The sequence below is a fragment of the Mchenga conophoros genome, linkage group LG3 (assembly GCF_057382185.1).
Source record: "Mchenga conophoros isolate Kocher_MC1m ecotype Shallow Benthic linkage group LG3, M_conophoros_male_GT1.1, whole genome shotgun sequence".
NCBI classification, from domain to species: Eukaryota; Metazoa; Chordata; class Actinopteri; order Cichliformes; family Cichlidae; genus Mchenga; species Mchenga conophoros.
The window spans coordinates 46,755,967-46,769,408 of NC_140528.1; the positions used below are offsets into that span (position 1 = coordinate 46,755,967).

At 41.5% G+C, this 13,442-nt stretch overlaps 1 protein-coding gene across 3 annotated transcripts; it reads right to left on the reverse strand.

Annotated features, from left to right (window-relative positions):
* Positions 1–1,271: 1,271 nt before the first annotated feature.
* LOC146579027 (serine protease FAM111A-like) lies at positions 1,272–12,091 on the reverse strand. Of its 3 annotated transcripts, XM_085260640.1 has the most exons (6): positions 11,455–12,091; positions 8,745–8,868; positions 6,416–6,481; positions 6,253–6,315; positions 3,960–4,007; positions 1,272–3,866 (listed from the first exon to the last, which is right to left on the reverse strand). In XM_085260640.1, exons 3-6 carry the CDS (start codon positions 6,473–6,475, stop codon positions 2,118–2,120), a joined length of 1,920 nt encoding a protein of 639 aa, XP_085116766.1. In that variant the 5' UTR covers positions 6,476–6,481; positions 8,745–8,868; positions 11,455–12,091; the 3' UTR covers positions 1,272–2,117. The 3 variants fall into 3 exon arrangements, with proteins under 3 accessions (XP_085116766.1, XP_085116775.1, XP_085116758.1); XM_085260649.1 differs by lacking the exon at positions 8,745–8,868 and having other exon boundaries at positions 11,455–11,483; XM_085260632.1 differs by lacking the exon at positions 11,455–12,091 and having other exon boundaries at positions 8,745–8,922.
* Between the last annotated feature and the right edge of the window lie 1,351 nt (positions 12,092–13,442).

Here is a 13,442-nt window from a genome sequence, read left to right on the forward strand (position 1 = left end):
AGCTCCTTTGGCTCTGCGGATGGACAGGTCTCATTCCTAGCTTGACCTGTTACTGCAGGCTGTGTTCCTGTGTTCATGTTGCCTGCTTCACCGGCTTACACTCCAGTCGGACCTCGCTGTGGTGAGTGAGTCTTCTCCAGCTTGTCGTGCCGACTCTCTATCTGGCGTATTGCCCACTTGTCATACGCTTATGCGACCAGCGATCGTAGCTCAAGCGTTGGGAGTTCGCCTTGTAATTGGAAGGTTGCCAGTTCGAGCCCCAGCTTGGACTGTCTCGGTCGTTGTGTCCTTGGGCAAGACACTTCACCCGTTGCCTACTGGTGGTGGTCAGAGGGCCTGGTGGCGCCAGTGTCCGGCAGCCTCGTTTCTGTTAGTGCGCCCCAGGAAAGAGGAGGGAGACGAGGAACCATCATGGAAGGACAAGCCCCTGCACGGTATGTACCACCGGCAGATAGAGGAGGTGGCTGATATCCAGAAATCCTACCAGTAGCTGGACAAAGCTGGACTGAAAGACAGTGCCTATCACACCAGGCAAGACCCCAGGTGCAGGCTGTGTAAAGATGCCCCTGAGACAATCCAGCAAATAACAGCAGGGTATACATGGAACGCCCTAACCATAGTATACAGAAACATCTGTGCCGAATATGGCCTGAAAGTTCCAAGGTCAAAATGGGAGACGCCCCCAAGGGTGGTGAAGAATGACCGAGCTAAGATCCTGTGGGACTTCCAGATACAGACGGACAAAATGGTGGTGGCTAACCAACTGGACATAGTGGTGGTAGACAAACAGAAGAAGACGGCCGTAGTGATCGATGTAGCGGTTCCGAATGACAGCAATAACAGGAAGAAGGAACACGAGAAGCTGGAGAAATACCAAGGGCTCAGAGAAGAGCTCGAGAGGATCTGGAGGGTGAAGGTAACGGTGGTCCCCGTGGTAATCGGAGCACTAGGTGCTGTGACTCCCAAGCTAGGCAAGTGGCTCCAGCAGATCCCGGGAACAACATCGGAGATCTCTATCCAGAAGAGCGCAGTCCTGGGAACAGCTAAGATACTGCGCAGGACCCTCAAGCTCCCAGACCTCTGGTAGAGGACCCGAGCTTGAAGGATAAACCGCCCGCAGGGGCGTGCTGGGGAAGAAAATATATATATATATATAAGTATATTCTTATACTCTCTAGACCGAAGAAGTCACTTGGATGAAACAAAACGTTTCTCCCACCAGTTTTGAAAAATTGAATCACTCTAACATGAAGGTGAGTTTAGCATTTATTTATTTTTTTATTTTATTCAGAACTGAAATAATAACAGGAGAAAAGGATTGGTGCTACTCACTATGACACGTTTTATATTTGGGAAGTTTTGCCAAAAAGACATGTACACCAAACCTCAAAAAATGTGTCTGACAGAAAATCTTTTCCTGTGTGGGTTTTTCAAGAATAGAGTGTAAAGAATCTTGACTTGAAATAAACAAATTTCCTTTTTCAACAGGAAGGAAAGTTTAAAACAAAGAAACATTACAGTTCATAATGACAACACTAAACATGTCACAAACAGGTTAACAGCATATGGTTTGTATTACATTGTACTAAACATACACAGCAATGTTAAAACACAAGGGGTAAAAAAAACATGATTTTCAAAGGATGGTTTTCATTCCACCAGTAGTTATAAAACAAAAAAAACAGACATAATAAAAACCCTGGGTAATACATCTGAACAGAAAGCTACACACCCACTAAGTAGAAACTTCTACTTAAATCTAAACATTAAACTAAGGCCAGCTACAAGCTTGGTTTTAAAACATCACATCTATATCATTGTAGTGTGCCTTTAAGGGTAAATACACAGTATCTGTGTTTTTCAGTCGCAAAGTCAGAAATGTTCTTATTATATAAATTATTTTACTCAGCATGAGGTTATGTCTGCAGTGTAAGCTTTGACTGTAATCTCTCTCAGTATAGGGCTACAGTAACTTCACTAAGCTTCAAATCCTCCTGTCCCCAGAGGCACAGGTTCAGGTTACATCTTATGTGTTCAATTCTTTGAAGAATAATGCATTAGAAAAAAAGGAATCTCTGAAATCAGACATAGTTTGCAACTTGCCCTAATCTGTATACCTAACTGACTTCCATTGGCTCCTCAGCATTGAGTATCTCTTTCAGGTGTGGGTTTCTTTTTGCTGCCTTCTCAACTTTCTTCAGCAGCTCCTCATTTTCACTTTCCTTCAGATTTTCCACAAAGCTTTCAAATATAGTAAGAAGAGGAATGGCATATTCAATGACACTCTCATCACTGTTGACTGAATCACAGATATAACCTGCAGTGTGCAAACCAAAAACTCTGCCAAGTCCATCAAACACTGGAGAACCAGAGGCACCGTGATACATGAAAGTGTGGTAGGTCGCTACCTTTTCTGCTTTACGTCCACCTATCAATATGTCATTAATGCCATGCTCTTTGAGCCAATCACTGATCGTTTTGATGATGAGCAGGTTTTTGTACTGATACAAATGTTCATCAATAGCCTGCCTTCTCTTATCTGTCTCAATGATACATGTAGGATCCATTTTTTTCACCCCCCCTGCTGGGTGTCCAATGATGCAGGCTTCACCATTGGCAGGCAGTGGTCCAAACTCACTGAGCAGCCCTGGTGGGACCTTTATATTCTGTGCTCTTGTTTGCTGGTTTGGTTTTGAGCCTTCAGGATTGAGCTCCAGAACTGCATAATCTAGATCAGCATCAAAGTCAGTGAATGTATTCTCTGCTCTAAAGTAGTAGAAATTTGTTTCTGGCTCAGACTTCTCGTAGTCAAATACAGCAAACACTTCTACATCCTGCTGCAGCGCCTTTCCTTCAACGTAACCATCAAACAAATGTGCGCTAGTCAGGATGAAAGTATCAAACAGCACGAAGCCTGTTCCCATAGAAACATCCTTAACAATGACTTTGCAAACTGACTTTCCCAGTTCTAGCAGCTTCCTGACTCTGTGAACTTCACTGAAGGACTGCTGGATCTTTCCAAAATTTTCCTTCCTGAGATTCAGTGCTTCCTGATACAAATCACCAGGGAATCTACTCTCCATCCATCGTTTCAGATCTGGAAACTGCTCACGCAGTAGTTCATAAATCTTGTTTCTATCAGCATCACTGCTGGTTTCTTTCACTGCGGTTTTTACACGGATTCCCTCCTGTTGTGCTAAATAGACGATCTCTGACTCTGATCTTCTTTCACAATTACTTTGAGAATTATTTGTTGGGCTTTCTTGGGACTTTCCATTGTTTTCTTTTTTATCTTTTGGAAGGCGTATCTTGAATTGTTTCTGGTGTAGTTTTTCTACCTTTTGTGTGCATACAGTGAGGCGTTTGGGATCCTGATTGTTGGACAGCTCAAAGTTGCCAAGGTCATCAATGAAGCGACTGTCTCTCTTCAGAGCCTCAGCCACAGTTATTCCCTTTTCTCCATAAACACAGAGGTTCTTGAACTGTTTTACATCGTTATTTTTAAAAAGTTCCTTTGTTTTAGTGTGTAGCCCACCAACTGTGTCTATATAGAAGACAGAATAGTGCCCTTTTGGATGCACTATTTTGGAATGTTGGACTTTACCTTCAACTTTTTCTGCTCTACATGATATGATCAGACACTCACCATCATCAATGCAAGAACAGGGGAAATGTGTTGCAACAATTGACTTCTTATCCTCTTTACCTAGCTGAATGATAATGTTCTCATCTGCACACTTAATCTTCTCATTGCATTTCTCGTTTGATTTTATGGCTTCCAGCACTGTGCAAAGCTGATTACACTGAACAGTATATTCATAACTAGCTTGATTGAATTTCACTGTAAATTCATGGGAATGTTGAACCTAGAGGAAATTAGAGTGAGATGGTTAGAAACACAGTGGTACTAAAGAAGCAGAGCAGTATTTTGGTCATGTAATGTAACACTGTATACTTACAGTGGAATCACTGTCATTTTCCTCCTTTGGTCGAGTTGGCGTAAATCCCTGCAGAAATAACAGATATTAAAATATATAAATACAAATATAAATATATAAATACATATCAAATTATTCATGATTCAAAGTGTTTATTGTCATGTGTCCAAAGAAAAAAAAGCATTTCTCTATGCAATGAAATTCTTTCTTTGCTGTCCACCCTCAGATGCCGGTTAATATATACAATAGAAATAGAACAGAAAAAATACAAATAGTGCAAATAAATAAATGAAGACAGAAAAGGAGACAAAATATTGAATTGTGAAACAGAGGTGCAAAAGACCTGTGGCTGTAATATGCTGGCTTAATATGCAGGATGACCTGATGTGCAAAAAAATATTTTTACTGTTCAAAAATAGGTCAGCTGTTCAATGACAGTGGGGAAGAAGGAGTTGTTGAGTCTGGATGTTCTGGATCTAAACCTTTGTCCTGAGGGCAGAAGTGTGAACAGTCCGTGTTGGGGCATGTGGGGTCTTTGAGGATGGAGGCAGCTCTTCTCTGGACTCTGTGATTGTAGATGCTCTGCAAAGATGATCTTCTCCGCGGTTGTTATCACTCTCCACAGGCGTTTGCGGTCCATAGCAGTATAGTGCTGCCATACCATGCAGTGATGCAGCTGGTCAGTGTGGTCTCCACAGTGCAGCTGTAGAACCTGCTGAGGATCTTGGCCGACATACCAAATTCCCTCAGCCTCCTCAGGAAATACAACTGCTGCTGAGCCTTCTTGACCAGCTGTGTGGTGTTCAGTGTCCAGGTGAGGTCCTTGGACATGTAGACGCCCAGGTACCTAAAGCTGTTCACCCTCTCCACTTCAAGTCCCCGGATAGACATTGGTTGGTGAGGCCTCCTCTTCTTCCTCATGTCCACTATCATCTCCTTTGTGTTGTCAGTGTAGAGGGTGAGGTTGTTGTCCTCACACCATGACACCAGACCGGCCACCTGGTGTCATGGTGTGAGGCGATCATGGTGTCCTGGTGTCATGGTGTGAGGCACCTGGGGCGATCGTGGCTCAAGAGTTGGGAGTTCGCCTTGTAATCGGAAGGTTGCCGGTTGTCCTTGGGCAAGACACTTCACCCGTTGCCTACTGGTGGTGGTCAGAGGGCCCGGTGGCGCCAGTGTCCGGCAGCCTCGCCTCTGTCAGTGCGCCCCAGGGTGGCTGTGGCTACAATGTAGCTGCCATCACCAGTGTGTGAATGTGTGTGTGAATGGGTGGATGACTGGATATGTAAAGCGCTTTGGGGTCCCTAGGGACTAGTAAAGCGCTATATAAATACAGGCCATTTACCATTTATGGTCTAACAATAAAACAGCTTGTCAGCGTTCAGTTTTTTTGCAACAGCACAGCAGTAACCATTTAACACTTGCCACTGTCAACATTTATTTTACCAGTGTTTGGGCAAAAAACTTCAGATGTAAACATTTTAACATGGAAACAATTGTTCGTCTTTAAAAGTCCACAAAATATACATTCATCCTGCATTCCCAACTTGGATGATCTGATATCGCCATCGCCAGTGTGTGAATGGGTGGATGACTGGATATGTAAAGCGCTTTGGGGTCCTTAGGGACTAGTAAGGCGCTATATAAATACAGGCCATTTACCATTTTACCTCTCTCCTGTAAGCTGCTTTGTCCCCTCCAGTGATGCGGCCAATCACTGCAGTGTCGTGGGTGAACTTCAAAACGATGTTATCTTTGTTGGAGGTGACACAGTCATGGGTGTACAGGGTGTAGAGGATGGGACGGAGGACACAACCCTGTGGAACTCTAGTGTTTGTAATAATATTGGCTGAAGTCCTGTTTTTTAAGGTTAACCTAATAATGTATTTTGTCTTGCTTTGTTTTTTTTAGTTTGTAATGTAGATTATTTAAAAATACCTTTATGTTATGTTTTTTGAATATTTGGTATTAAAATGTTGTATTCTGATTACAAAAGTGTGAAAAATGGTGAATCTCCTTGTAAGACCTTCCTTTGTCACAATTTGTGGGTTGCACACAGTGTTGGATAATATGAAGCAGACCCTTGCAGAGATGTGAAGCATGAAGTGGCCCTCAGACCAAATCACTGGTATGTGCATATCTCATCAATCATACTTCAACTCCCTATAAAGCTCACACAGATTCAGTTTTCATTGACAGTGTCAGAAATGTAAAGGTTCATATTCCATGTTTACATAAAATATTAAACATGTCAAGAACCTACGAGCTTATTTATTGTTCAATCAGCTATTTTCACACTGACATAAGACCTCACCTGAGGGGGTTTAGGTCCTTCTGGCTGCATGCTTGCTTTGCTGCTGCTGCCACTGGGACTGTTCTGTTAAAAAAAGAAAAGCACAGATAAATTAATTTGGCTGATAAATACAGAGTAGAAATGGGGAAGTAATAACATTGCAGTATTATTAGTTTTTACTTACTGTTTGCTTGGAAAGAAAGTCCCTAATATCTCCCATGTTCTTTGATCGTTTGGGAGGCATTTTCTCCTGCAATCATGAACATAAAAGCAGAGTATGTCAAGTGTTTGTTCTTAAGATGGAAAAAAACTGTGGTGTTTCGAACAGTTTTGTTGTCCAGAAGACTCACATTGAAAGTACACACACCTCCTGATAAAAATAAATAATTAATATCTAAAAATATCCAGAAAAGGAAAGTGCTGAAAATGCCTGTTGGCACACATTATGAGCAAATAGTTGGAAAATGTCAAAATACAACTAACCATGGATGTCTTGTGGGTTTCTCCAAGTTTCTCCAAACTGAGGCTTAGTTGCTTTTCTAAAATACACTACACAAGTAGCAACAAATTGCCCACCAAAAGTCACATATGTATGCTGCTTGTACTTACTCTTGAGCCTCTGAACTAATCAGCATAGAGCCCAGCAGCTAAGGTTGCTTAGAAGGACTTACACCAGAAGAAGTACATTTTTTTCTTTTCCAAAAAACGTCTAACAGGAACATTTCCTGCTCTAGGAAACCAAAACATGGTCCATCATACTAATTTTTGTGTTGGATTTGATTTAATTTTGTAACAAATTAGATATGGCAGTATGTCTGTAAGGGGGTAATTTAGCCAAAAAGTATAAAAAGCAAAATAAATTCTCAACAGCTATAAATTGTTATGAATTATTGTGGTACATTAAATATCTTAGAATCCAAAATTACAACCAGAACGAAGCAGGGCCATGATAAGATAAGACTGGTCTAATAACTGTATGAAACACATTTCCTTCGTGCGTGTGCCTGATGCATGCAAAAGAAAGGCTGCAGGAAGCACTTTGTTCTTTAACGTCTCAATGGTTTGGTTCAGCAAAGAACAGTGTCTCTTTACTAAAGCTGCATTTGTGCCGGCAGATGCTCATCTCATCGCCTATAAAGTTGTCTACTGAGTGGCACAGCCTCAAAAGCCGCACAACTGCCAAAGAATTAATACTCCCTGTGCTGTGGCTATGGTTTTCACTATGATTGATGACACAGCAGCCAGCAAACTATGGGCTATTCCTCTGTCCAATAATACAATCAGCAGGCAAATATCTATGTCAAAGAGGAGCACCTTAATGATAAGGTGTGTGACAGCCACTTTTCTCTGCAGATGGATGAAGTTTCAAATTTAACTGTTACAACTTTCTTATGAAACCTTGTGGCATGTTTCTGAAACTCAATGAACTGGATTTCCGCCTCAGCTTTTGTTGATGCACAGTTAAAGTGGCTTTGTTTAAAGTGTATTGAACAGCGCTATGTACTGTCCCCTTGTGGTCATCCTACAAACAATGCAGCATGAAGGAGCTGCATGTTGCATATAATGATGCAATGAGGATCCTTTTTAGGATAGGGGGCAGTGCCAGTTAGATGTTTTGCAGCTGTGGGTGTTTGGACTTTTAAAGCACCTTTAATAAATGTAATGTTCACATTTAGAGGTGTGTGCAGCTGCTTTTTCTCTGCAGATGGATGAAGTTTCAATGGCTCCAGTAACAGTATCATTTTAGCACTCTCAGATCCGACAGTGAGTGGTTCCCGCTACTCATCCAGTCTGAGGAAGCACTGGTTGAAGTTTTTGGGCATTTATTGATTTCTTTTAAGTAATCGTCTATTTTATGAATATTATGGTTTTAAATTTTTTACAATGTTTTATATTTTATATATATAAATTTTTTTATTAAGGTTTATATGTTGTGTTTTGTCTTGTTTCTATGGACATAAAGTCAGTCAATAAAGACTGAATTGAAATGAAAATTACCGGATTCTATCACGTTGTCATCGTCCCGGCGCGCTCTCTCTCTCTCTTTCTCTCTCTCATCGCTATGCCTGCGCGGAGCTCATGTTGGGCTCCCGCCTTTGGCCCACGTACCTGCAGTTAATCCCCCATGTAATAGATTTCAGGGACCCGTCCTGAATCCTGAACCCTTGGACCCCCTGAGCGTGAGTGTTGGCAGTTTGGCGTGGAGTTTGTGTGTGAGGATGGTTAGGGTCTCACTCCCCTCGTGGGGAATGAGAGGAGCTGAGCGAGTTTAGACCCCTGGAGCGCGGACCCTCCCCCACCTGTATATAGAGCCTTCCGGTGTTGTTTAATAAAGAACTGTTTAACTGTGTCAGTCCGCGCCTGAGTCCGTCCCGCCTGCCCTGACACACGTATTTCTTAAATCCAGCTTCACACACACCATTTAATCTAGGTCAGTTTTTGAGCAGGTTTCACTGGTGTAAATTAGCCTATATCCTCTGAGATACAAACACGGGTGAGAAAGTTAAACTCACCTTTCAGTCCGACTTCTCCAGATATTTCCAGATGTTTCTCCGGTCAGGCTGAGAGAGCCGCTGACTTTCACAAACACGCGTGGGAAATGGAGCAAAGATCCACAAGGTTTCGTGACAGCAGCTCCTAAAGTTGATGATCGGGTGAATAAGAGCGAAAGTTGGGTGAGCGCTCAGTCCTCTGACCGCTTCGGGAGTGAGTCAGAGCAGTCAATACTGGCGCCTCTTCACCGGGAACAAATCCGCAAATAACCCCGCCCATATCTGTCAAATTCAACCCAATTGAATCACAGAGACAAGTCTGCTCAGTATGAAACGTACGGCGGGAGTGTGAGTGTGACATACATTTTTGTGGTTTAACATGTTTCTATTTAATAATTAAACTGTTTCATTTAAAACTATAGGCTAGTTTAAAAAAACTGTCCTGGCTAAATTGCACCACAATAACTCCTACTTTAGAGCAATGAGTGTCATATCCAACCGATTGCGGGAGTGTGATTATGACGTTATTTCTGTGGATTGCAGTGGTGGGCAGAACAATCCAAATATCAACAATATTAATTGATATTTAAAGTTTGTATTGATATTAATCAATACCATTACCAGTGTAATGAAATCAATACTTTCGTTTCTGTTTCTCGCCTGTATTGCACTGCTGCGGTTTCATCAAAGAGGCAACCTGGCTGTCTGTGTAAGTGCCGCTGCTTTGATGTGTCACTGCAGGGAGCAGGCGCAGTTTGCTCCTCCCCCTCCCGTCTTGCGTTTTAACGTACGGTCACGTGACTGAGCAGCGCTAGGCAAGCAATAATAATAATTAATAATAACAGAAAAGGCAAAGCATACATGATTGTGTTCAAATCTTTCAAAATGTGAAGTCAGAAACTTTATTATGACGCAAGTTCAACTTGCTCAGGTTATCTGGCTTCGTTTAGCCTAACATCAGCAGGGAGGTTAGGTTAGCTAAGTGATTACATGACACTTCATGAATCAAAACAGGGTTTCTCAATCTAGCCATGAGCGTGTACACATCAAACAATCAGCACTGGTAAGACACGATCAATCAGAAACACGGACAGAGTCGCACGTTTTAGTGTGTATTCACAAGTTAACTGGCTCGTCATTACTCTGTTATTAATGCATGGAAGTTGTTCATTGTTTTCATTGAAGTGTGAAACAGAGATGTGTGCAAAAGACCTGTGGCTGTAATATTAAACATATTAGAAACTTAAAAATGTAACTATTTTAAAAGTTCAACAATTAGCTCCTTTCACACCAACATAAGACGTCACCCACGAGGGTGTAGCTCCCTGTGGCTCCATGCTCGCACTGATGCTGCTACCACCAGGGCTGTCCTGATTTAAAAACAACAACAACAACAACAACAAACCCACCACACACACACACAAACGCACATACAACAAAATCTTTGGCGACAAGTGATAGATATCCATATTATAAATGGGGAAGGATGGACACAGCACTTTTATTAGCATTTTACTCACAGTTTGCCTTGCTAAAAAGCGCATGATGTCCCCCACATTCTTTTTTTTCATTTGGGAGGCATTTTCTCCTGAAATTAATAATAGGGTATCTGATGTGCTTGTTTTTGTTGGGGTTAAAGGTGGGGAAGTCTTCACCAGATGCCTCACACCAGCAGGCTCAGTTTTTTTTACTCAAATCCTCATCAGATAGATAATTAATGTCTAAAAATGTCCACACAAAAAAAATCTCCATTGATACACATTGTTGGCTTGTTGCCATTATCCAACACCACAATGATAACACATATTCTAATATTATTAAAAATGCAAAAAAGTTTATACACTCCCCTTCAAACTAATCCTTTTTAGCACAGTTATTTAATCATCTCTGCCTGAGCATCATATACAATGATGATTTCACATACGCTGAGCAACCAGAAAGCTCAGACTTGGCTGCACAAGTAGGAACAAATTTGCCCGCCAAAAGTCAAGAATGTGGCGCTTGTACTTGTCGTTTAGAGTCATGCCTTTTAACCAACCAGTAATGGAGCCTGCTCATCAGCATTTTAAGTCTGTTTTGAAATACCTACTACATTTTTTGACCTATTACATGAGCAGTTGCTCCTGCAGGAAACCAAAAGTTGGCACCATCATGCTTTACTGTTTTTTGGTTGTGATTTGTTTGAATCTATATTGTAACAAATTAGAAATTGTTGTAGCTTGTCTGTGTAGGGTAATTTAGTCAAATCTGAGATTTTCAATGTACAACTGTCTGCCTGATCCCTCTTTCCTGTGGTCAGCATGTGTTGCCATATTAAGACAGCCTGTTTAAATAGCGGTTTGAAACTGATGTCCTTGATGAGTGCCTGCTGCAAGCGAAACAAAGGCTGAAGGAAGCACTTTGTTCTTTGTAGCCTGAACAGCTTGTCATTAAATTAAAAAAACAAAACAAAAAAACAACTACAATATTTTCTTACTTGCTTTTATTTCCCTCGCTTTTTCCGGTGTAAGAAAAGTAGTTGGAACCTGCTCTCACACCATTAAAAACATCAAAACTTTCATTCCTGTGAATTATTTGGATTAAAAGGTGATTATGTAAACACATTGGTTTAATAATTAAGCTGAAAGACAATAAAATCCTAACCAAGAATACAAATTTTCTACATAATTCCCAAGAGCTGTTAGAATGCACTCCAGAATAAAGTGTCTTTCTGCAGTGAACATTAACTTACCTGTTAGTGATGAACTTTTTCTTCAGAATCCAAAAAAGAGAGAAAGAAATAGGTCTTCAGTTTCTCCTCATGGCATTTCAGCTTACAAAAGCAGACAAAAGTGTGGATCTGTGAAGTCTGAGAAAGCTTTTTAGGTATCAGTATATTAGCGTAATAACCGTCAATGGCTTACACGTGTCCTAATCTGAGAACGTCACAAACTTTGCTCCGGGCAGGAGCTGTGTGATTGGTTTAATAAAACTTTTGAATTTCAAATTTGGGCGGGTAGCAAGATTCACTCACTAAGGACTTCAACAAAGAACGGAAGTGATTAAAGGCAGGAAAAATGTGATGTAACCAACACGGAAAAACCCCAGAAGGAATTTTAACGTATTTTGACCGGTGAAAAGGTCAGCCTTTGTCAGTATGACTTAAAATGTATGCTTTGGGCTTTTTTAAAGTTGTAAATTTCTTGAAGCTTTGCTTTGTAACTTCTAGATATCCTCTTTTGTTGCCATGCACTGCTGATAATGCAACTGCAGTCATCATTCTGTTGCTCATGTTTGCACGTAGCTTGTGCTCACACCCTGTGTCTGTCCTTCTCCATTTTTCCATATTAATATATGTACTTTACATCAAGCTTATTGCTGACTCCGCAGCAGCAGGGAGGCCCCACACTCCAGACCGCAGTTGGACGGCCAACTCCTCCTAGCCCCCCCGCTCCACCAGGCCGCAGAGAACGGGGGTGAGAGAAGACTCCAAACCTCCCTCCACCTGCTCATTGTAGTGTTGATGCATGTGTGTTCTAAGGTGCAATTAAAACCCAGGGTCTGCAGCCTTAAAATACGCATTTCAAGGCCGATTACGTCACAGCGGTGCGTCGGAGGCTGTCCCAATTCAAAGGCTGCTCGAAATGCGGCCCTGAAATGCGTCCTTCATTTCCCTGAATTTTAAGGATGTGGCGGTGTAGACTTCGTGGCCCAACATATCCCAGAATGCATAGCGCGGCGGTGAGTGTGGATAAATTTGCCGGGGAAAAAAAATGGCGGATGAGGGGCGCCCGAAGAGTACACTTTAAGTAAGTACTGAATATTATGTCACTTATTTATGTGCAAATGTTTAATAATGAAGAACATTAAAACATTACTGTTGGCCGCATGTCAGTAAAGTCATGTGACATTAGCGATGTTTGTACTAACTTGGTTTTAAAGCCTTTACAATATACGCCGTTCAATAGCTGAGCTTAATCTTACAGAGAATGATCAAAGCTCATGTAGAAACAAACAAATGAACAAAAGATTTTCTCCTTCATTTCTGTCAAACAAAGCTGTATGACACGTTTCCAGCTGTTAGTATCATGGTTGCTAGGCAACCTGGGCAGCGCAACGGAGGCTAGACCGTCCCATTTCACAAGTCTCGCACTTCCGGCCTTAGCGGTCTTTGAGTACGCGGCCTTGAGGATCGTTGAGGCTGCAGACCTTGAATTGGGATACAGCCACAGTTTTTGGCACTTAGGCTACATCCACACGTACACGGGTATTTTTGAAAACTGAGATTTTCTGTTTTGTTTTTTTATTTTTATTTTTTTTTTATCCCTTCCAGACGTGCAGTTTTGAAAAAAAATATCTATCCACATGTAAACGCTAAAAATGAAGTCAAACGCTGTCAAGAACATGCCAAATCCAAACGGTGTAGCAATGTTGGCCAATAAGAAGTCTAGAAGGAGGAAAAAAGAGCAAACAGGGTATTGTACCCTCAGAAAACCTAAAGCCACGTCCAAAGTTCGCTCTGATGCCTCTGTCTTTCTAAATGGAGGGACAGTAACTGAGCGTGTATATGTAAGCGAGTAAAAACAGCAGATAGTAAAATTAACATCAACAGTAATTTTTTTTTTTTTTAAAATGGTAGAAATTTATCTCATGTAAACAATAACGTGGCGCACAGCATGACATCTCAGTTTTCAGTGACTCAAAATGCTGTTTACGCCAAAAAGCACAAATGCATAGAAA

What these genes read in the sequence shown, in the direction of transcription:
- LOC146579027 (XM_085260640.1), bottom strand. Translation starts at nt 6,475, where the DNA reads ATGCCTCCCAAACGATCAAAGAACATGGGAGATATTAGGGACTTTCTT. An exon ending in ACTTTCTTTCCAAGCAAACA is followed by an intron (nt 6,316 to 6,415) that starts GTAAGTAAAAAC and finishes TTTTTTTAACAG; the next exon opens with AACAGTCCCAGTGGCAGCAG. An exon ending in AAGGACCTAAACCCCCTCAG is followed by an intron (nt 4,008 to 6,252) that starts GTGAGGTCTTAT and finishes TTATTTCTGCAG; the next exon opens with GGATTTACGCCAACTCGACC.